This window comes from Lycium barbarum, chromosome 6, assembly GCF_019175385.1.
Source record: "Lycium barbarum isolate Lr01 chromosome 6, ASM1917538v2, whole genome shotgun sequence".
NCBI lineage: Eukaryota > Viridiplantae > Streptophyta > Magnoliopsida > Solanales > Solanaceae > Lycium > Lycium barbarum.
This window is the reverse complement of record NC_083342.1, coordinates 111880035-111905266: the sequence shown is the minus strand read 5'-3', so window position 1 is coordinate 111905266 and position 25232 is coordinate 111880035. Positions and strand designations below refer to the sequence as shown.

The following is a 25232-nucleotide window of genomic DNA, read 5'->3' as shown; positions in this document are numbered from 1 at the left end:
TATATATATTGAAACTAAAAAGGAGTATTTTTAATCCAAATTCATAACGAAGAATATTATTTGGCTCATTTTAAAGTAGAGGGTCATTTTTGACCCTTTCCCCAAAGCTAAAAGGTGGGGAACCTTCAGAGACGTCGGTTGAATAAAAACAAATCGTAACTATTAAAATATTAATTAATAATAATAAAGAGGTGGGGAACCGACTATTTGGAGAATAGTAGAAAGTTATGGGACAATCTTTTTGATATTGACAAATGAAGTCGGATCATGGGGTTGTCGACAGAGTTGAACAATCCGTGGTGAAATAGCTTTACAAATTCCATGAATCCATCCCCATTGGAGAGGCATTTAACAAACACTTGGCGATAACGAAACTGTACCAAAAAGCTTGCATCGAGTAGTCAATAGATATACACATTTTCTGACTTAATTATAAGTATTTAATATAATATACTCAGTGTATATATGTCACTTATTAAAATTACTTAATCATGATAAATTATTGTAATTTGCCACATAATTGGCGCTGATAAGTTTAAAGAATGCAATTTTATGAGAAGGTCCACATTGGCAACTAATTTCACGTCAATCAAGAGTTAACAAGCAGGTTGTTTAAATTTGCCCCTTCCAGCCAACTAAAGAGTAACACGTAATTAATGTCGACGAAGAGATAGATATTTATGCATGATGTGATAAAGCCTTGGCACGGGCTCAAGATACCGACCATGACATGTACTACTGGTGTCGACACTACAGCTTTTTCACGTAAAAAAGTTACTTGGCATATCATAACTTTTTTACGTGTCAGCTCATCAGAGACTCTTACCAGGAAACCACATCCTATAAATAGACGCTTCTAATCTAATAATTTACTGTATATTCCTAGGAGGCGTAGAGTTGCATATTCATTCAGCACTATAGATTTTCAATTGACTTTTAGAAGGAAAGAAAAAAGAAAAGAATGGCAAATTTGATAGACAAAGCGAAGAACTTCGTGTCGGAGAAGGTGACGAACGTGGAGAAACCAGAGGCTAGCATCACTGACGTTGATATGAAGAAAGTGAGTATGGACAGTATTTCGTATCATGCTAACGTGGCAGTGAAGAACCCTTACTCTGTTCCAGTACCAATAATGCAGATTTCTTACACCCTCAAATGTGCCAACAGGTTCTTCCCATCTTCTCCAAATTATATCACTCTTTCTCCACTTTACTGACTTCCTACTGCATATAACATACGTTACCATATAATCACCCTATTTTCTGTATATTTATGCATGCTTTGGCTTTCTATTGTTTTATTTTTTTTTGTTAATTTACGTGTGTTTTACTTGAATTTGACACATCTTTGAAATTCTAGAAATTTTTCCAACTGTAGCATATTATGTTGGAGTTTTACTTGTCGAAGTTTAACTCCTACGGCCTGTGCTAGAGTTTTTTGGTTTTTTTTTTTTTTTTTTCAATTTAGGTCTTTGTTTAAATTTTATTTTCACATTAAAAGTTGTTAAACTTGCTATAGTTTTGACATCGTAGAAATAAAGTTAATTAGCGGTCTGAAATATAAGGTCCCAAGGCCCGTTCTGACTGTGAAATTAGGCCTATCTTGGACAATACTTTTGTCTTGCAACATTTCATTGCCCAACTCTTACTTGCAGGCCATTCACTGAGCTTCGAGATTCCTATATTAATCAAAGCTAGTTCTAATTTGTGAGGATCGGAGAATACTGGAAGATTAACTGTTAAAAGTTTATTGTTCAAGCAAGTCCCCGTTAATTTGAGTTTGAGAGTTCATTGATATAATTTGATTTTCATCCCCAACTTTGCTTTAAATATCAAACTTCCCCAACTTCGAAGTTTGGGAGTTTGCTTTTTAAAGGTAAATGATTCTCACCCATAGAATTTAATAGTCTTCCACTGCAAATACTAAAATTTGGGATTGAGACATGGTTCGTTGGTTGATATAGTGAACTTAATCGTCTAACATATGCTGATTTTTTTGTCCTTTTGAATATGGAATACAGGGAAATAGTTTCGGGAACAATTCCAGACCCAGGGAATATAAAGGCAAATGACACAACCATGTTAGATGTGCCAGTGAAGGTTCCTCACAGTGTGCTATTGAGCTTGGCTAAAGATATTGGTGCAGATTGGGACATTGACTATACACTCGAATTGGGTCTCACCGTTGACCTTCCAGTCATTGGAAATTTCACCATTCCACTCTCTCATAAGGGCGTGATCAAGCTTCCATCAATCTCCGACTTATGGAAGGGTGGCAAAGAAGAAGAGAAAGAAGAGACAAAAGAGATTTAAATAGATGTGAAAAAGCATAACTATCTATAATAATACTGTAGTTTCATGTGTCCTTTTCACTTCAAATGTTCTACATAAAGTTTGTACGCATTTTGTTTCATAATCCAAAGCATTGGATCTTTTTAAATTGCAAAACTATTTTTCTTTTTTGCTGCTGCTACACTTTTTTAATTGATCCATGTGATGCACTTAAGATAAAGCGTACAAAAAGTTACTTTAAGTGCAGGCGTGGAGAAGTTCTAAAGGAGGTGCAGGTCTGAGTACAATCTTAATAAGTAGGAAACATATCATCCCGTAAGATTTCACCTACGAGTGAAATAGAAAAATAAGTTACTTTGTGACCGTGGTTGTGTCACAAATGTGTATTGTGACCAATTTAAATTAAGTTTATAAGTGTCTGTTTTAGTCCTTTAAATTTTTAAGTGATTTATTTCTGTTTTTATAATTTAGTCCCTAAGCTAGCTAAAGTTTATTTGCAGTTTAGTCCCTAATTTTGTTCGAGGAATTGGACAAGTGTCAGATGAGGTATTAATTTTCATATAATCGTTGTATTGAGTATCAATCATTATCAGAAAATATATTCAGCTTATTCTCTCCTCTCTTCTATCTTTCTCTTCTCTATTTCTTACTGTAACAAGAGGAAGCTTCCTTCCTCTTGTTACAAATGGTATCAGAGCATTCGAGCTCGTCTCCGCCACTAATAATGACACAGTCATCGGAATTTCGAAGTTTCAAAGACAATGTGCGTGCTATTCAAACCCAGTTGACTGTTTTCGCTGAGGATACGGGGAAACGATTTGAAACCATGGAAAACAACCAAGCACAGTTTCAGTCACAACTAGATGAAGCTCGTGAAACCAACAAAAAGCTCGAAGCGATTTCGTCAAACATGAATTTGAACCCACAAGCGAGTTCGATTCCTCCGGTGAGTTCGATACCGGCGTTACCAACCCATTCCAATGTCAATATGAAATATGACCTTACACACAACAAATGATAGAACCCCAATTGCTCCCGCAGTCAACGAGTATGGACAAACCTCAGGTACTAAAACCCCTAATCCAACATCTCAAACCTTGTTTACTCCGTCTACTTTCAATGTTGGTAGAGGATTTACATTTCCACCAGCCCTTTTATTTCGAGTCCACCTATTTTTAGAAACCCTATGTATTCCGCTTCGTCACCTATTTTGCCGACACCTATGTATTCCACTTCATCACCTATTTTGCCTAACCCTGTTACCCACACCTATGATAATACGAACAACCCCAGAACTTTAAATCCCAAAATTAATTTCCCTGAATTTGATGGAAACAACTCACGCAGTTGGTTGAGAAAATGTGAGAAATTCTTTGAGTTATACAATATTGCTGAAAATGAGAAATTGAGCTATGCTTCTGTTCATATTGGAGAAAAGGTGGATGTCTGCTTTGATAGCTATATAGTAAATCATAGAGGTGTAATGTCCTGGCAAAAGTTTAGTGTTGAAGTGTGTAGGAGGTTTGGTAGTATTAGACCACAAGATATTGTAGATGAATTTAATAAATTGATGCAGTTGGGTACAGTAGACCAATACCAAGAGAAATTTAAGGAGTTAACCAATTACATGACAACTTTAAACCCATTATTGAATGAAGCTCACTATGCATTAAGTTTCATCAGTGGATTAAGACTAGAATTGAAACCACTAGTGAAGTTAGCCAACCCCACTATTGTATTGGATGCATACGAAGTAGCCAAATTGTATGAAGAGTCTTTCAGAGCTTTTACACCATTTATTCCAACCAGAGCACCATCTTATCCACAACCAAGACCCATGGCCAATTCTTATCCTAGATACTCACAAAACACTTCACAAAGAACACCAGCTACCCCAAACACCCAACAACCATTCAGAATAACTTATCCAACTCAAAGACCACCAAACAGAACCCCTTTTAAACCAAATACACTACCACCTAATCTTGAAGCTCTCAGGGAGCAAGGGTTGTGTTATAGGTGTAAGGAGAAGTACTTTGTTGGTCACCCGTGTAAACCAAAGGGCTTACCTGCTATTGAAGGAGTAGAAGCAGAGGATGCTAATGAACCTCAGGAGGAGTTCTTGGATGTCCCTGAAACCTTAAAGGAACCTATTGAGGAAATGGTAGAAATTTCCATGAATGCTTTAATGGGTTTGAGTTCTTCCAGTGGTCAAGTTTCAACCATTAAGATCAGGGGATATGCATGAAAAATACCTATGATAGTCTTAATTGATAGTGGTTCAACTCACTCCTTTGTGGATCCTCACATTGTAAAGTCATTAAGACTCCCAATATAACCCATAAGAAAACCAATGAGGGTGATAGTTGCAAATGGTCAACTCATGAGCTGTCAGTTAGAGAGCCCTTCTTTTGGATGGAAAATGCAAAATGAACAGTTCCATTTCAAGTTGAGATTAATGAAAGTAGGAGGGTGTGACATGATATTGGGGATGGATTGGATAGACATGGTGGCACCATTTGTGTTGCACACTAGGCCCCATAGTCTAAGCTTCATGTGTGAGGATAGGATGATCACATTATATGGAGAAACAGATGATACAACTGTCACTACAGTAGATACTTAGAAGAATGTTGCAGTGTGGAACATATGAAGTGGTTGCTGAATTATCTATGGTAAGTAAGAAGGTGAGCATACCAGGGCAACAAATTAAGCATCCACAGGTAGAAAAGTTATTGAAGAAATATGCATTAGTGTTCAAGGAACCCACTGCATTGCCCCCGAAAGAGACTGTGATCATGTGATTAACTTAACTGTTGGTGCTCAACCTTTTAACTTAAGACCTTATAGATATTCATATGATCAAAAGAATGCTATTGAGTCAATTATTGCTGAGATGCTTAAGGCTGCTACTGTAGTCCCAAGTCAATCACCATTTGTTTCACCAGCTTTGTTAGTGAAGAAGAAAGATTCAACATGGAGGCTGTGTGTGGACTACAGGAGACTGAATAGTTTGACTGTAAAAAATAAGTATCCAATTCTAATAGTTGATGACCTACTAGATGAATTGTTTGGTGCTACAGTGTTCTCCAAGGTGGATTTAAGAGCTGGTTATCACCAAGTGAGAATGAAAGCTGGGGAAGAATACAAGTCTGCAGTCAGAACTCACCATGGTTAATGGGAATTTAGAGTCATGCCTTTTGGTTTGACAAATGCTCCTGCCACCTTTCAATCCTTAATGAATTCTGTATTTAAGGACCAGTTGAGAAAATATATATTAGTATTCTTTGATGATATACTAATATACAGTAGAACAATGGAGAAACACTTGAATCATTTGGATACTGTATGGAAACTTTTGCAACAGAACCAGTTATTTGCCAAACAAAGCAAGTGTGAGTTTGGGCAGTCCCAGATTGAGTACTTGGGGCATATAATCAATAGTGAAGGGGTAAACACTGATCAAGCAAAGGTAGCTACTATGGTAGAATGGCCTCACCCAAGAAAAATCAAAGAACTAAGAGGATTCTTGGGGTTAACTAGGTACTACAAAAAATTTGTGAGAGGTTATGCTGAAATAAGCAAACCCCTAACCAACTTGCTGAAGAAAGATGAATTTCAGTGGAACCAAGAAGCTGACATAGCCTTCAATCAATTGAAAGTAGCAATGACCAGCACCCTAATACTTGTATTGCTTGATTTCAATAAACCTTTTATATTGGAAGTTGATGCATGTAATACTGGCATTGGAGCTGTTTTGATGCAAGACAAAAGACCTTTAGCTTTTATGAGTCAAACCCTGAGTAAAAGGCATCAGGGCATGTCAACTTATGAAAAAGAGTTGATTGCATTACTACAAGCTGTGGATAAGTGGAAACATTATCTTCATCCCCACCATTTTATAATCAAGACTAATCACTTTAGCTTGAAATTCTTAAAGGATCAGAGGATCACAACTTCTTTGCAACATAAGGGTCTGACCAAATTGATGGGATTGAGTTTTGAAATCCAATATAAGAAGGGGGTGGACAATGTAGTAGCTGATGCTTTATCTGGAAAGGTTGATTACTAAGTTGAACAACCAGAAGCACAATGCTTACTGATATCACAAATGCAACCTAAGTGGATTGAAGAAATTCTAGAAAGCTACAAAGGTGATCCAGAGGTGTTACAAGCTATCACTACTTTGAGTAATACTACTGATCCTGACTCAAACATAACCATACAACAAGGGATACTAAGATACAAAAACAAAGCTTGGATGGGTAAGAATGGACAACTGAGACAACAATTGGTTCAAACAATACACAGTTCAGGACTAAGTGGTCATTCAGGAGTTTGGGCTACATATCAGAGGCTGAAAGCAGTATTCTACTGGCCAGCTATGATAGAACAAGTTAAACAACTGGTGCAAGAGTGGGATACTTGTAGAGATGCAAGGATGAACATGTAGCTTATCCTGGACTGCTTCAATCACTGCCTATTCCTGAGAGGGCTTGGGAGCATATTTCCATGGATTTCATTGAAAGTTTACCCAACTCAGAAGGAAAGGATACTATTTTGGTGATAATTGATAGGTACAGCAAGTATGCACACTTCATTTATATCTCACATCCTTTCACTGCTTCTTCTGTAGCCAGATTGTTCTTGGACAATATATACAAACTTCATGGACTTCCAAAAAGCATAGTGTGAGACAGAGATAAGGTATTTATTAGTCACTTTTGGAAGCAATTGTTCAAACTCTTGCAAGTTCAATTGTTATATAGCTCTGCATATCACCCACAGACGGATGGGCAAACCGAGAGGCTAAATAGATGTTTGGAGAATTATTTAAGATGCATGACTGGGCATAAGCCTAAAGATTGGAATAAATGGTTGTCATTAGCTGAATTTTGGTACAATAGCAACTACCATACCACTCTGAAAATGACTCCTTTCAAGGTAGTATATGGATATGATCCTCCACAGTTATTTTTGAAGTCATTGCTCAATCCAAGGTTGATGTTGTTGACCAGATTCTCAGAGAAAGACAGATCATGGCTAAAGTACTGAAGGAAAATCTAACTAAAGCTCGAAATAGAATGAAGATGAATGCTAATAAAAGAAGGACTGAGAGGGAATTCGAAGAAGAGATTGGGTGTTTCTCAAACTACAACCATACAGATAGACTTCTGTTGCTATAAGGAAAAGTCTCAAACTAGCTTCCAAGTTCTATGGACCTTATAAGGTTATTCAGAAGATTGGACCAGTGGCATACAAATTAGCACTTCCCACAATTGCTAGAATTCACCCTGTTTTTCACATATCTCAACTAAAGAAGAAAATTGGAAATCATATAATTCCTGGAGTCGATCCTCCTATCTGTTCTTCTGAAGGGCAACCTTTGGTGGAACCTGTTGCTATATTAGACATAAGAATGATCAAGAAGGGCAATAGAGCAATCACTCAAATTCTGGTACAATGGGCCAACTTAATGCAGAAAAAGCAACTTGGGAGGATTACCACTTTATCAAGTCTCAATTTCCAGCAATAGCAACCATTTGAAGACAAGGCTCATTTTGAGAAGGGTGGATTGTCACAAATGTGTATTGTGACCAATTTAAATTAAGTTTATAAGTGTCTGTTTTAGCCCTTTAAGTTTTTAAGTGATTTATTTCTGTCTTTATAATTTAGTCCCTAAGCTAGTTAAAGTTTATTTGCAGTTTAGTTCCTGATTCTGTTAGAGGAATTGGACAAGTGTCAGATGAGATATTAATTTCCATATAACTGTTGTATTGAGTATCAATCATTATCAGAAAATATATTCAGCTTATTTTCTCTTCCTCCTCTCTTCTATCTTTCTCTTCTCTATTTCTTACTATAATAAGAGGAAGCTTCCTCTTGTTACAAGTTGTTCGAAAACTTGTCTAAAAAGAGAGAAAATGTATAACTTCAGCTACAGGCTCCGTAGACGCCTAGACGGCATACCATAATATCATCACACGAGTTGCCAATATTCTAAGAAGGAGAAATCTTTAACATTAGAATTAGGGATGCATCTGATAGCACATGCAGACATTTTCATGACTTCGATGTTTTTCTAAATTTCTTTTGACGGACAAGAAATGAAAAAACAAGTGGTTCACTGAAATTTGTCTCTTGGGCTGCAATTAAGTCTTCCTCATAGCTACAGCCTCCTGCACATTTCTAAAGTGAACATATTGACATATGGACTTTTTCTACCTTATTCTCCATAGGCCGTCTCTTCACTACTTTACCCTCTGTTAGTTTCATATGGACAAAGCTAGCATTGTAGGTTTGTGTTTTTCTTTGTCACCCTTAACTAGTGACGGACTCGGAATTTTATTAAGGAATTCAAATTTTGAGCTAGATTAGAATTTCAACCTCTATTATTATATACATAAAAAAAAAAACTTATTTAGACAATGTACTTTTTCGTCGAAAATGATTTGAATAAAACCCCTTGCCCCTACCTGTTCTGCCCCTACCTACCTTAGAAGATAATTTGACCATCTACAGATCCACAAATCAAGAGTTCAAATCATGGTATAAAATATCAGTAAATTATATAGGAATAAGTGAGGGAATCCTAAGTGAAATACTTATTGTTAGGATACCTCACATGGGAAGGCCCTTAATTAAATAGAATACTTGGCAATAGAAAATTTGGAGCAATTGCACTATGAAACATCACGATCCCCACGTGTGACAAATTGCAAGTTAATTAAGCTTTACTCTATCCATGTGGTACTTTTCTCCTCTTCCACGCACCTAACGTTCGGAATATGCTGACAATTGATAAAAGATCTGCGCGAATAAAGCAATCAAATAACGCGGGCGCAACGCTGGATATACTGACATTCATGTGTAGGTAACGTGTCCTCATTACAGTCCTACTACCGTCTCTCTGACAACCTCTTAATTTTTTATTTACTAACCTGTTTTATTTAACATACATATACACATGCACAAAAGAGTAAAATTATTATACAATATCGATATTTTTGACGAGTTATAGTAATTAATCTTATTATACTTTTCAAGTTTTTTTTATCGCATCTTTATGAGCGGATGAAAATAATTTACACTCTCAAACTTTGCTTTGAAAATCAAATTTCCCTTTCAACTTTGAATAATAGATATTCTTTCCCTTTATTCTATGTAATGACTATTTCACCCTTATTTTTGGTAATTCCCCATTTATGTAATACATTTTTATATTATATATAATATTTATTTATTTAATCTAGGTATTTATAGATTCTTATTTTAACTTTATTAACATTATAAGTAGAATAATACTTTTATGCATTTATAACAAAAAAATAATGCTATTTTTTATGATTGTTATTTCAATATTATATGCACTAAGTATGTATATATGTATGTATATGTATGTGTGTATATTTAAATTTCACTTCTCTTTTACTCTCCTTTGTTTATATAAATAAAGAGAAAATAGTCAAATGCCCCCTCAACGTATACTCCGGTTAATTATGACGCACCCAAGTGAATATTTCTTAAGTTATAATAAAATTCATTTACAGTATAAATAAATAAATTTTAAAAATTTGCCTCTATTTTTTTAATTGTTTTTGCATTACCTACATAGAAATATATTTATAAAGTTATTACGACCTGTTATTTTTCACTTGTATAAATAAATATTAAAATTTTCATTATTTTAAATAAAATTATTTTTTTGTTTATTCTGCTAATTTATTTTATTATAGAACATCATTAACATACATACTCAATTAATATTTCTCACTTTTTACTTCGCCTAGAAGATAATATTGATTTTTATAAGAAATTTGGTACATAAATTAGAAAAATGAAAAATAACATGATTTTAAAGAAGTAAAAAAAGAAAACAAAAGTTAATAATGTAAGGATACAATAAGCATTTCAAAACGTCGATTAGGATAAAGGGGGCAGAATGTCTATTGTTCAAAGTTGAGGAGGGAGTTTGATTTGTAAAGCAAAGTTGGGGAGTGTAAATGATTTTCACCCATTATATATATATATATAAAAATACATTCGAATTATACATTATTTAAATAACCTGATTATTATCATTTAAGTGGAACAACATTAATTTAATAGTGTACGAAATCGACTGGTTCAATAAAACCTTTTTCGCTCCTTTGCAATTACGAGAAGAGTAAACACCTTAGATTTTATATATAGACCATTGTGTTTCCTTTATATTGACAACAATATTGTTATACAAAAAAGACTAAATTATTTTATTTTAGAGCAAAACCGAAACTAATTCTCTAAAAATTAAAGCAAAATAAAACTGTTTTCTGATCTAAAATGCAACCATTGTCTTTAGAGATCAATCTTAATCTTTAGAGCAAATATTGCTGGTTGTAATACATTTTTGCAACTAACTTGAGAAGACAACTCCCTCCAGTTCTCCTTGAGACGAATACAAACTAAGTATAATTTTTGTCTATAAGTTTTCCTTCTATTTTATCGATAAATAACATTCTTATATTTAATACATTAGATTGGAGAATCAGATTACAGTGATCTCTGTAGGAAAGGATATTAGCCAAACTTTGAAAGTAGATTTAAAAAATATTTGTTCTTGTCAATATTTCAACGCACTTTCTAGCGTATCATTTTATGTCTTCCTTTTTCTTTTTTTTTTTCTCCTCGCATTTCTACTATAGTTAATTGTAGAATTTATTATCACCGTCTGAACTCCAACAATTCGCCCCTATACTTGAAGCTATATAGGTTGATCAGTATCGGATTTTAAACTATTTTTCGAGCTCTAAATTTTGGTCATCAACTTCCCTCCAACCACAAACCCCCCTCTTCTTTTTAACAGATAACTAACGTGTCAAGTGAGAAAAAATCTGTGATCACAAGGAGAATATAAATAAACCAACATCCCTTTTATCTTCGTCCTCACATTAGAGGGAAGCACAAAATGAAACATCAAATGGTAACTAGTAAAAGTAATATTAAGTTCAATAAACTTTTGCTATGCGCGTTTATATTTTTACAATTTTTTTTTTTTTACAGCCTGTGCTACAGTTGTACTTAAAGTGCCAACTAAACAATACTAGGACAAACTAATAAAAAAGTACCCCGAAAACGAGTAACCTGTGACTTTCGATTTAAAAAGCATTATTATTAAAAATACAGACCTAAATCGGAATCGCTATTATGACTTGAGCAGAGTAGCACGTCAATTCTGACCCTAACGTGGAATCATCACATCTGATAAATAGTCGACTCTTTTTGTATATCCCAAAAACGAGCAAAATTCGTTGAGCACAAAACCTGGGCTAGTATTCAACTCAATTTCCTCCCATCTTCAAGAAGAATGGATCTGATAGACAAGGCAAAGAAAATTGTGTCAGATAAGGTAGCAAACATGGAGAAACCTGAGGCAACCATCATGGACGTGGATCTTAAGAAGATCGGTTTTGATGGCCTTACCTTTCATGCTAAAGTGGCCGTTAAGAATCCATACTTCGTTCCTATCCCCATCATGGAAATCGATTACGTCCTCAAAAGTGCTGGCAGGTCCAACTTCCTTTTCTCTTTACACTTGACTTCCATTCCATTACTTACCAAAGATTCTTTTGTCACACATTTTCTTTCTTCTAGTCATGGTTCATCACACTCAATAAAATTTATACAAACAAATAGTAGCATGAACTTTACACCCTATAACAGCATTGTGAATCGCAATTATGAACTTCTGTGTGTTTCGAATCAAGCGAATGAATTCTAAAATGTTACTGTAGTATATATATATAACTCTATTTTGTATACGTCTTGAACGCATGCAGAGTGAAGTCGATTATATAGGTCGCAACTTTAATCCCAAATGATCATATTTGACTTTTTCTTTCAAAAGTTGTGTGCTTCTCCCGCTATTTGCAAAAAATGTCATCATCCTAAAAGAAAAAAGTTAGAATAAAAGAATGTTCATTGATTGATTTAGTAGAATATATGGATATATATATATATATATAGATGATCCATATACGGCTATTAGTCCCCTATTAGTGGGCATAAACATAAAATATAGTCAAGCCTCTCTATAGTGGCAGCGTTTGTCTGAAAATTTCATAGCTGCTATAATAAGGTGTTGTTATGCATGTATATTGACATTTGATGTTTGGATCTCATTTAGCTGTTATAAACGAAAGTACGCATATATTTATTTTTCAATACTTTTTTTTATATATGTTATAAATGAAAACAAAATACATGTTAATTTTAAAATCTCGATTGATTTTTCTTTTTTATTAATAAAAATTGAAGTGACTAATAAATTCATAACTAGTTGTACCTTACTAAGGAAGATCATATGCATTTTAAATTAATTGAAAATTTAAATATTTCAAGTTTGACGTAAGAATTCTACAATTATAGGTTGTTTTGTAAATTTCAGTCTCTTAGTTGTTTTGTAAATTTCAGTCTCTTAGTGATAATATAATATTTGAATTAATGAAGATTTTTGTCCAAACTTTCAGCAAAAACAAATTTAATAGCTTTTTCTTGATGATTATCATAAATATTTTAATATTTTATTTTTATACATAATATATTTCTTACAAAAGATTACTTCCCCTAGTTCAAAAAGATTGTCCACTTAGCCATTTGCACACCTTTTAAGAAAATACTAACTCCCAGACAAAAATAGGTAATTTGACTAAACTATCCCAAATTAAATAAATATTGGGATTTGATCACTTAATAGTTAATACATAATAAGGGTAAATCTGAAAAAAAAATTATTAATTCTTTCTTGATTAGGTGAGTGGACACCCTTTTTGAACAAAAAAATAAAGGTTAAGCGGACACTCTTTTTGAATCAAAGGAAGTATTACACAATAGTTGAGTATGACTATTATAGAGAGGTAATTTTACAAAGAGTGCACCGCTCTAATGAATGTCACTGCTGTTATAGGTAAAATGTTGTTATAGAGAAGTAAAATATAACATGAAAAATCGGTTCCGGAGAAAATCAGGCCGTTATAGTGAAATGTCGTTATAACGAATGATATAGAGAGGTTTGACTGTAATGTACTAAATGCTGATTGGTATAATTCATGCAGGGTAATAGCATCAGGAAGAATTCCAGACCCAGGGAACATAAAGGCAAATGACTCGACCATGTTGGATGTGCCAGTGAAGGTTCCTCACAATGTGCTAGTGAGCTTGGTTAGGGACATTGGTGGAGATTGGGACGTTGACTATACGCTGGAATTAGGTCTCATCATTGACCTTCCAGTCATTGGCAACATCACCATTCCTCTCTCTTATAGCGGCGAGTATAAGCTTCCTACTTTGTCCGATTTGTGGAAGGGTGAAAAAGAAGAAAAGAAAAAAGAAGAAGAAGAAGAGGAGGAGGACAAAGAAGATCCGAGAAAAGTTATAGAGATATGAAGTACCATAGCTCTCTAATATTGTGGCTTCTATATATGTGCCTAATTTCTCTTCTATTGTTTTATAATTTAATAACACAACATTTGTACCTTATGTCATCTGAAGGTTACAAAATTGTCAGCTTTTTGCAATATTTAAGGTTCAATCTATGTATGTGGCAGTACTTTTCTCCCTTTCACGCACTCAACGTTTGGAATATGCCGAACAGCTCCACGAATACATCAATCAAAGAATGCGGGCTCAATGCTGAGTCACGTGTGTGTAACGTGTCCTCATTACAATCTTACTAGTTACTACCGTCTCTCTGACAACCTGTTGTTTATTATCTACACTATGATTTAGCTTACTCCACCAAATTTAAGTATTGGTGTTTGATCAGTAGAGTCCTTTTCTTTTAAAAGGTTGAAATTTATGGTTTAAATAAATTTTAGATATTTGTATGGACGAATTTATAGTCTTATTTATGAGGCATGTGAATTCATAATTTTTCATTAAATTAGGTATTTAAGTACATATTTCTTAGAATCGATTTAATACTATTTGTTGGCATTCATGCTTCAAGAAGTCTAAATTGTGCACTTGATTATATCGTGAGTTACTCACTAGAGGAACAAGGACCAATTTTGACTAAATATTTCACTTTCTCTCTTTTTTTTAGTGGTGCATTCATATTATAAAAATCTTAGATTCGCTTATAGTCATATGTGCATCGCTATAAATCATTTATTAAAAATTAAAATTAAATTGTTATTAAAGATAAAAAGATACTCCCTCCGGATAAAAAAGGTGTCCACTTAATCATTTGTACACCGTTTAAGAAAATACTAACTCCTAGACAAAAATAGGTAATTTGATTAAAATTCCTCTAATTAAATAGGTATTGAGATATGATCACTTACCACTTAATAAGGATAAATCCGAAAAAATAAAATTAATTCTTTCTTGATTTGATAAATAAACACTTTTTTTAAATAAAAAAATAAAGATTAAATGTACGCTTTTAATCCGGAAGGAGTATCACTCTTTTTAACATCGACTAAAATGGTAAGAGATCACAGAAAGAAAATACAGTAATCAGTAATACAGTAGTAGTCAAAAGGTCAGGGATAACGCATCGTTACCCTCCTGAACTATACCCGAAATTGTTACGACATACCTTACTTTTCTTAGGTCCTATTATTCCCCTAAACTTTTTTAAAACGAAATAATTACCCCCTAAACACTGATATTCACTCTCATATGGAAGAGTGACATACACTCTCCTTGCCACACGTATATTTATTTGTTTTCTTTTTTAATTTTTTTTCCGCTTACGTGTCATTTATTTTTTAAAATGAAAAACTAAAATTTCTTCAAAAAAATGAAAAATGAATATTTAAAGATCAGAAAATTTGATTTTTTTTTAAAATCCGAACATGGATTTTTTAAAAATATGAAAAACTTGATTATTTTTTTAAAATGCCTTTAAAAATCTTGATTTTCATGATTTCATTTTCTTAGGACACTTATATTTTTCAAATAAAATCTGGATTATTAAAAAAAAAAAAAAAGTGTTTTTCTTGTCAAAATGTGGAAAAACTGAATTTATAAAAATTTGGAAAATTAATTATTTTTAAAAAATGTGGAAACCCCATTTTTTAAACTAAATATGGAAAACTAGATTTCTAAAAAAATGAATTTTTCATAATTTTAAAAACAATTCAGTTTTCCATATTTTAAGAAAATACAGATTTTAAAGAAAAAAAATAAGTTTTCCACATTTTTATGCTTCTCACTTTCCAAAAAGAGTGACACACACTCTCCTTGCCATGCCAGCTCTCTATCTTGCCATATCATCATTTAGGGTGTAATTAATCCATTTTAAAAAAAAAATTAGGGGAGCAATGGAACTCACAAAAAGATAAAATATGTCGTAGTAACTTGAGATATATTCCGGGCGTAATGATGCCTTATCCCAAAAAGTTAAAAAGAAATGCTCGTAACTTTTTAAATTTCTTTTTAACTTTTTAAAGAGCAGTATTAAATAGTAGGAGGGACTATTATGACTTTGAGCAGGGTAGCGCGTCGAATCAGACTGAAACGCGCAATCCATATGTTATAAATTGACTCTTTATATCCCAAATGAGAAGCAGAGATATTCGTATTCCACTTACCATCCTCCCATTGAAGAAGAAGAAGAATGGATCTGATAGACAAGGCGAAGAATTATGTGTCAGAGAAGATAGGGCACATGGAGAAACCTGAGGCTACCATCACCGACGTCGATCTTAAGAAGTTTGGCTTCGACGGCATTACCTTTCACGCTAAAGTCACAGTTAAGAATCCATACTCTGTTCCTATTCCCATCATGGACATTGATTACGTCCTCAAAAGCGCCTCCAGGTTAGTTCCACTTTCCCCCTGTCTCCAGATTTTAATTAGGACTGTAGTGGATCTAACTATAGATTCACAATTCGGTAGGCAGAGTTTTATATTATATCCAAAAGATAGTATAAATAGAGTTAGATATACATTTAAGCACTTACCGTTTGAGGTGGAGCTATGATTTTGAGTTTATGAGTTCTGAATTCTAGAAAAACACAGAATTCAGCGCGAAGCTCTAGGTCTGTCCTGCTTACAGTTTCAATTCAGAGTTCACAAAAGTTTGAAATCTGGATTCACCAGTGTTGTAAGATGTAAGCTTCTATTTTTTCTGTTTTTGGATAAATTTGTTGAGTGGGATGGACCATGAATAGAAGTTGGGAGACAAGAAATTAAATACCCCTTCGCCTCAATTTGAGTGTTTTTAGTTTGGCTGAACATAAAATTTAAGGAATTATTTTTTTTTTTTTTTTTGAATCTTATGCTCCTAAACTGAAGGTATTTGTAATGTACTAAAATATCGTTTTAATCTTATGATTTTAAACTTACCGGATAGAATGTATGAATTGTCAATTTACTAAATATATAGATTCTTCGTGGGACAGACTAAAAAGAAAAATAAGACACTTCAATTGATGGATTGATATAACAAAATGACTTTGAATAATTCATTTAGTCAGCAGTTAGTTCCGAATTAGGAGGTGATTGATTGATATAAATGAATTTAGTCGGCATGAACAGAAACTAATTCTACTTGCTGATTTGTGTCAATTTTGGGGAAACAGGGTAATAGCATCAGGAAGAATTCCAGACCCAGGGAGCATAAAGGCAAATGATTCAACTATGTTAGATGTGCCAGTGAAGGTTCCACACAGTGTGTTATTGAGCTTGGTTAAGGACGTAGGTGGAGATTGGGACGTTGACTATACACTCGAATTAGGTCTCATCATTGATCTTCCCGTCATTGGGAACTTCACCATTCCCCTCTCTTATAGTGGCGAGTATAAGCTTCCTACTTTGTCTGACTTATGGAAGGGTTCTGGTAAAGAAGAAGAAGAGAAAGAAGATACTCAAAAGGTTAGAGAGATATGAAGCTGAGTACCATTAGCTATGTAATAACTATGGCTTCTATAATGCCGTTTTTAATTCAAATGTACTCTACATAAAAGATTGTACTCCCTTGTTTCTTTTGGTGGGTACCAAATTCCCAACTTTAAGTTATGCATTTTCTAATTCCATGAATTTTTGAGTTTTGATCTTTTTCGTAGAGGTATCAGTTTTTGCCAATTAAATTACCTTGCCAGGCAATAATTTGTCACTCATCTATCAGACGTACCCCGCTATGGTAGTGAAATCAAGAAAACAAGTTAACCATCTTTAGAGAGACGAATTTACAATTTTAAGTGAAGTAATAATGGCTCCAGCTTCTGCTCCTTCTCAACTTCAAATGCTCTTTTTTTTTTCTTTTTTTTTTTTTCAAAGCTTCCACCAAGTATTGTCCAAATGGTTACTTGTCTTTCTTTATGAAATGTATGTTAAATAGTTCCTTGGTATGAGTGGATTTAGACTATCATAATTAACGTAAAGGGTAGGGATTCGCCACTCTTGATTGTGGCTTTTGGGCCGGTGCCATTGTGTTGAATTTACAATATATGAATGGCACTTTGCATTATTCCTGCTTATAAAGAACGCGACCGCGAAGAAGTAGTTCTAACTTTTAGGGAAATGATCTAATAGAGTGTGGACCTATGAAAAATCTTTTTTTTTTTTTTTCTAATCCCTGCAGAATTTACTTCTTTGTCACAATAAGTCTTGTTAGGAGACAATCCAATTAGTGATATATAGATAAGTTAAAAGTTATAATTACACATGCACAATAGGTACGTGTGGTGGGATGATTTAGAATCAATCTACCCTCAATAAGAGATCTCAAATTTAAATCTTACGACGGTAAACTTCTTGGTAAAATGAGCTATACCCCTTAGTGAAGCCATGAAAACAACATTTTCTTATATATATATATATATATATATATATATATATATATATATATATATATATATTTGTTTGAGTGCCCATATACATTAGCTCCATGAAAACCCCTCGTGGTAGCAAAGACAGAATTCGTGTTACCTCTTAGTAAAGCCATGAAAATAGCATTTTCTTACATATATATTTGTTTGTGCCCATAGACATTAGCTCCACGAAAATCCCTCGTAGTAGCAAAGATAGATATATGTGTTACCTCTTTCTAGTGTGCAGTTTATGAAATCTAACTTTCAAATGACTAGTTCAGAACAAATGTAATTAGTATTACGTTAAACGATCAGATACAGTAAGAAGTTTTATGTCACTCTCATATTTCTTTGTTATCTCCCTTCTTTTCTTTCTTGTTTTTCCAGTCTTAGAAGTACGGTTGAGGTTGGAAAGCATAACTCAATCTTAAAACTAAAATCTTCTTTACCATAACAAAAAAGAATTATTATGATTGTGGGTACTTCATTCTTCGATTTTCCCATTATATAGTGAATACTGAACCGTTATTCATTCTGTTCGATTCAGTTCTAATTTGCTTCTTCAGTATGGGCTTTCTGCTTAAAAATTGGGCTACTTGGGTTCCCTAGAGCTGCCTGCTGGTGGCCTGGTCTAATGTTTAATCAATTAAGACAGCTTTATGGAACTGCAGTTATATGTTGTCTACATAGTTAAGTTGCATCGTGTGTAACAATGTTATTGTCAACAATTGTTAAGTTCCATTAAGTGTAGCAATGTTAATGTCAACAACATACTTCTTAATAAAATATATTATGTCTTGTCGAATAATTCTTATTCATGTAAATGGCCTCTTTCTACCACAGCATCCTTGATAAGCTTTAGAGATTGTTCAAGATCGTCAATATTAGCTTATTTGTACCACTTTGAAAATTAATTATCAATGGCTGAAATTTTAATGTATGGATAAAAAGTAAAGATCAAAGCAAGACCATTTATCCACGGATTATAAAAGAACATTGAGAGAAATAAAAATAGGAGAAAAGGACAGGTAAGTGTTGCTTGTAGCCCTTGAGTTCGGTTCATTTAAATTATTTGTGAAATGTCATGTCCGAGTAGCTTTTGCCACTGTTCATTTAAGAAGTTAAATGAATAGTTAATCAAAAGAGTATTAAAAAGGGCGTTAGATTATAGTTCCTTCACATTGCATATAAATAGTTTAAAGTTGTTGTAAGTTTGCTATGAAGAGATCAAAACAATGAAGGGAAACATGAGTGTTACGAGGGCATATAACATTTCAAACTTCTCTAACCAAAAAGAAAGTTATTACTAACTTATTCTACTTTCTCTTACTTACGTCAACCAAAAAATCATAGTGTAATTTTAATATAATAATTGAGTAATTCTTTTACCATACTAGTTTCACCCAGGGGCGGAGCTACAGGGGTGCGAGGGGTGGCAACCGAACCCCCTTCGTCGGAAAATTGCACGAAATATATATGGTGAATTTTTTTATTCATGTATAAATATTATTTTTGCATCCCCTTAACAAATGGAGATTCTGGATCAGTGGATGAGGTGCCTATAATTGAGCCTGCGACCGTGGGTTCGATTCTAGGCAATGACACCTTTTTTAACATTTTTCATCCAGTCCCTTTAAAAAAAAAAAAAAAGATTAACAAAACTCGTTTGCTGGACTCTATTTTTTTTTTTTTTAAAGCAAACACTAAGGAAACTTAGTGGAGGGATATTATTAAAATATAATAGTCTAACAAAAGTATAAACCAAGACAAAAGCAAAAGAATAGCTGGAACAAATCCAGCCCAAATGAAATTTAGCAAAAACAACTAGAAACGTTAGCCATTGGGGATAAAAAGAATCCCTAATTTCAAAAGTGTTAACATTGTTCTTCACTTCTTTGTCAACTCAATTGTGTTGCTGCCTTCGCCCATGGCTTCCAATTCCAAGGTTTTTCTTTTTTTTTTTTTCTCTTTTTTTTTTTTTACCATACTCAAAATCACAATAAACCCATTATTGTTTCTTGTTAGTTGTTAATCAACCCATTTTGTGAAATGGGTAGCTGACCCATTTTTCATCCATGAACCCCAAGTCTTGATTGTTTTAATTCTTAAATGTTGTTTGTTTGCAAAATTGGTCTTCTAGATATTTATTTTTAGCTAATAAAAGAATCAGAGTGTAGATTTTTATTTAGTAATCAATTCCCTTTTATGTGTGCTGGAATCTGGATTGTGAATTTGTGGTTAAGTTGTTTTCTTGCTTATTGAGACATTTGGTAGAGTTTTTCTAAATATAGGATCATCTATAGCCTAAGCAAATATTTTTCCTCAAAACTTTGAACAAGTGAACCACTAGGAACATAGTTCTTCCAGTTTTCCTGTGGCTTTAGTCTTTGATTCGATAACTTTTGATGTTTATACTCATAAATCAGTGTTAAAGTAGGTTATGATCCTATATTATAATATGGGATATGCTTAAGGTTACTGATTATTTTTTGCTGTATTGATATATACAAGATTGAGTTTTTATTCTCACAGTTAGATGTCCTTTAATATGCTTTATTTTATTGGCTTTTAAGATTGACATTGTGCCTTTAATTCTAACTAATTTTTTTTATTATAATTCAGTCTCAAAAGTCAGTGAAGAATTATTTTACCAAAGTTCCAAAATCAAGTTTGGACTCTCATGATCAACCTAATCTAGAAGAAAATGTCAACCACTCAGAAGTACCATTGCTTTCTTCTCAGGAATTTGATTTGAATTCTTTAAAGCATGATCCGGGTGAAAGAACTCAAATCTTGGACTTTCATCCAAATCATCGTGATGTCATTCGAAGAGAATACCTTAGGAGAGGTCCTTGTCAAACTCGGCTTAAAGAGTATCCTAAAACATATGAATAAGAGTTATTTTAGTGGTTGCTTGGTGCCTTATGTAGAAAAAGATGTGTTTAATAGGATCTCTAATTATGTTATTATAAAAACATTTCAAGGAATGAAATCTCGTCGTGTACAGTTGTAGTAATATACTTGCACTTTCAATAGAGAATTGTGTTTGTTTTGATTTCTTCGCGTGTTTATTTTTTAATTTTCTTGAACCCCTTTGTCAAATGTTCTGGTTCCGCCCCTGATTTCACCGGTGTAATTTTTGTACTAATTCTCTTAATTATCATGTCTCCAAATTTACGAATTATCATTTTGGCAAATTAGAATATTTGAAAGTATTTGATATTTGGAAATATAAGTTGTTTGTCGCCTTCTTATGATTAAGGAGCTTAAATATGTTTCTTAAAAGATGTGTGGAAATTTTAAAAAACACATATGATATGGACAGGAGGGAATATCTAGAGTCCGGAACCAAAATGACCCTCAAAAAAATCTTTTGAACTAAAATACCCACACAAAAAAAAGAGGTTACATAAGTACCTTTAGTGCAGTATTTTACCGCGCTAAAGCACTTAACCGTGACGGAGCCGTTAAGTGCTTTAGCGCAGTAAAATACTGCGCTAAACCAAATTGTCTCTCTTCTATAGCACAGTATTTTACTGCACTATAGGAGTCCACCATAAAACCCGATCGGCTCCACCACTAGTCCCTCCAGTGGGGTTAAAAAAATTCAAAAACGCCATTGGAGGCGATTTAAGGTGATCCCCACATAAAAAAAAAATGTCGTTTTCTATTAATTTTCGTCGGGAAAGTTTCGATTCTTGATATATTTAAGTCAAGGAGCAAGATTCTAAGCTCGAATTGTGGGAAAAAGCGGCGTACAACTCGATTAACACAACTCTACAAAAAATCTTTGATTAAGGTTTCCTATTATGAACTTTTGTTATTAATTTGTTAAATACATTATTGTACGCATGTTTAACATTTAATCGTCGTTAATTTCCAAAAAAAAAAAAAAGAGTCAAATTTCATTTTTTTTTTTTTTGGTTTGATCGGCTGGGTAGTGGCTTTTGCCACTGTTCCTTTTTTTTGGGGGGGGGGGGGAAAATTCATTAATTTTTAAATGTGTATGAATTGTTAATTTGTTAAATGTTTATGAATTGTTAAGTTGTTATATGTTTATGAGTTGTTAATTTGTTAATTGTTTATGAATTGTTAATTTTTTATGAATTGTTAATTGTTAATTGTTAATGAATTATTATTTTGTTAATTGATTATTTGTTAAATATTGATTATGAATTAATTAGTTGTTAAATATTGGTTATGAATTGAAAGAAGTTGATAGTTAATGAATTATTATTTTGTTAACACTTTGTTTGGATGATTGTTATGTATTGTTTCATAATGTATCGTATTGTGTTGTACTGTATAGGACCAAATCAGTCGTTACATAAAATAGGACCTTTCGTCGTTACATAGCGATGGATTTAATGATACGATACAATAAAATTAAAGTAACAATCAAAGCAAACATTGTATCTGAACTAACAACACAATATAATGCAATAGGTAACAACCATCCAAACAAGTTGTAAATGATTATGAATTGTTAAGTCTATATTATTCTAAAAGCATGAATATATATTTTAAATAAAAAAGATTATCTAAAAAAGAATAGTTAAAGTTCTTCTTTTCATAAATATATAAGTTTAACGATAAAAATGTAAAGTTTGTAGGAAAATATGTCGTCCACGAATATACTCTTTTAGTCTAATTTTATCATAGTTGTGTTGGCTATTTGGTCAACTAAAAATATATCACATATTCAAAATAGAGTTCTAAACAAATATTACTGCTGAATTTTTATTCCGAAACTAATTTTTCCATTACATAATTTAAAACTAATTAACTTAAAAGTCTTTGCCATCACATATGTGTCCTTACTATCACATATTAAATTTACTGCACATTTAATATGATGAAAATTATTTTCTTCCAATATTTGGTTGGAGAGTGAAAATAAATTTTGGAAAAGAATATCTAATAAATATTTTACATTCAAAATAAATATTGTATTCAAGATAATAAGTCGATATTTTTTTCCAAGTTGCTTATCAGTAGAATATAAATAATATTATAAAAATCGACAAGAAATATTCGTGCAACGCACGTACATAGAGACTACATACCCCCCAAAATATAGTAATCTCCTATTATGTTAATTCTGCCATTGTTATTTTATTTATTTGTGAAATTGTTTATCCCATGTTAATTATTCACAAGATATAATACAACATAATTCACATATTCCCTATAAATTATTAATTAGTTAATATAATTTATCTTTCATTTCAAGAATAATGACTAATTTAGTTTGTACAGACCGGTCTCTTTCATGGATCCGAATGTTTCACCTAGGCCCGATGATCACCCAGGGCCGGCTGATAGATCAGTATTGTCTTTACAAAACAATCATAGGTCAGAGTTATTATGAGTTGGTACTATAGGGATATCGACTAGTCTCTGTCCCCGTAGACTACCGAGGCGCAAGTAAGACTTTTACTTAAAATCAATTTTATTCAATATAAGGTAAATATTTATTTATTTTTTATAACCTTTATTTGGACTTCGAACAACATCTCGTCTAGGAGACTATCTCATATTCACCACCAGACCCATCTCAGGAGCCTACTCAGGTGCCCGTTGATACACATGTTTGATTATTCAACAAGCGTTAATGTATTCAATATAAATAAGAAATGGTGCTAATTTTTATATACTTTTCAGGTTCATTATTTGGCGCCTGCGGTGACGACTCTCGACGAGGAAGAGGTTGAGTTTCCAGACCAGGTCAGCATGAGGTTTTGCCCGTGCTAGCGGGACCAGATCCCAAGAAGAAGCACATTTTAGTCAAAGGCGCACGGGCCAGGGGAAGAGGAGATGATTATAACTTGGAGCGCCCGATTATTAAGAGGAAAAAGGGCGATGGAGCCGATGGCGAGGACAGTGGGGGTGGTATGAGTCTTAGGCTTAAGGATAGTCTCAAGCATACCATATGTGGGACCCATCCACGATAGTGTATATACATTAGTGTTGTACAGTTTATCGTAAATATTATATATTTTTTGCATATCTATTTATATTTATAAATATTATCTTAGTCTTTATTATTGTTTATAGTTTCACATCCTAAATTGATAATAAAAAAAAACGTGACACATTTGAAATAAAGTAAAGCATTAATTTAAAAATAACACGAAACCTAAAAGATAAATAACGTAAAGCTAATAACTACAAGTCTTCAAACAAAAAAGGACTTCGAGCACTTTTCAACCACTAAGCGACAATCCAAACTTTTACGTATCCTTGAAGTTTTGAGCAGTTTTGAGCCTACCTTATTAATCGTACAAATATAAGTAGGGTTCTATATAAAATATTAAAGTCCCGGAGTCTCAAAGCATGTTTAATATATGTCTAAACTACGTAAAAAGTGTGAAAATGTAATAAGAGGTTGTTTTGGGAAAATGGTGGACTCCTATAGCACAATAAAATATTGCGCTATTGGGGAGAGAGAATTTGGTTTAGCACAGTATTTTATTGCGCTAAAGCACTTAACGACTCTGTCACGGTTAAGTGTTTTAGCGCAGTAAAATACTGCGCTAAAGATACTTATGTAACTTTTTTTTTTATTGGGGTATTTTGATTCAAAAGATTTTTTTTTTGGATCATTTTGTTTCCGGACTCGGATAACTAAAATGATATGAAGACTTTCTAGTGTTTACAATATGTTGACTATTTGGACATAGCATAGTAACTAAGGTGGCTCTTCTCAAGCATTTACTTCAACAACCAACAATCCTCTGTCGTATAATTATACGGTAATAAACATTGATCCCTACTATGTATGTAATAATTAATATAAATAAAATACAAATTGAGGGGCAGAGCTCGCATTCATCTTACGGTTCAGTAGAACGAAATAATTTTGATTCAAATCTTATATTTATGTTAAAATATTTACTTATTTATAAATAATTTATCAAAAATCGAATAATTTTTTATTTTAGAATTTAAAAATCACAAATTTAGAATCCTAACTACGCCTGCCTGAGTGAAAAAGGAAAAAGCTACGCCTCTATTGCCATAGTCGTCAAAGTCCTCAATACATGATGTACCATTTCCATCAAGCTGCTGATTAACATCAAACAACTTTACGTACAATTAGAAAAAAGGAAGAAAAAAAGTGCCACCTCTTAATCCAATT

At 33.1% G+C, this 25232-nt stretch overlaps 4 protein-coding genes across 4 annotated transcripts; all 4 read left to right on the top strand.

The window, feature by feature from the left end:
- Nucleotides 1–856: 856 nt before the first annotated feature.
- Nucleotides 857–2461, top strand: LOC132645525 (desiccation protectant protein Lea14 homolog). The gene is made up of 2 exons (XM_060362542.1): nucleotides 857–1167; nucleotides 2021–2461. Exons 1-2 carry the CDS (start codon nucleotides 962–964, stop codon nucleotides 2310–2312), a joined length of 498 nt encoding a protein of 165 aa, XP_060218525.1. The 5' UTR covers nucleotides 857–961; the 3' UTR covers nucleotides 2313–2461.
- A 4672-nt stretch (nucleotides 2462–7133) lies between these two features.
- On the top strand, nucleotides 7134–7827 carry LOC132644393 (uncharacterized). The gene is made up of 2 exons (XM_060360984.1): nucleotides 7134–7339; nucleotides 7479–7827. Exons 1-2 carry the CDS (start codon nucleotides 7134–7136, stop codon nucleotides 7825–7827), a joined length of 555 nt encoding a protein of 184 aa, XP_060216967.1.
- Nucleotides 7828–11468: 3641 nt separating this feature from the next.
- On the top strand, nucleotides 11469–14026 carry LOC132599983 (desiccation protectant protein Lea14 homolog). The gene is made up of 2 exons (XM_060313125.1): nucleotides 11469–11840; nucleotides 13385–14026. The coding sequence occupies exons 1-2, from the start codon at nucleotides 11638–11640 to the stop codon at nucleotides 13713–13715; spliced, it is 534 nt and encodes a 177-aa protein (XP_060169108.1). The 5' UTR covers nucleotides 11469–11637; the 3' UTR covers nucleotides 13716–14026.
- Nucleotides 14027–15831: 1805 nt separating this feature from the next.
- Nucleotides 15832–17318, top strand: LOC132645523 (desiccation protectant protein Lea14 homolog). Its single transcript, XM_060362539.1, has 2 exons — nucleotides 15832–16097; nucleotides 16862–17318. The coding sequence occupies exons 1-2, from the start codon at nucleotides 15895–15897 to the stop codon at nucleotides 17166–17168; spliced, it is 510 nt and encodes a 169-aa protein (XP_060218522.1). The 5' UTR covers nucleotides 15832–15894; the 3' UTR covers nucleotides 17169–17318.
- The last annotated feature ends 7914 nt before the right edge of the window (nucleotides 17319–25232 follow it).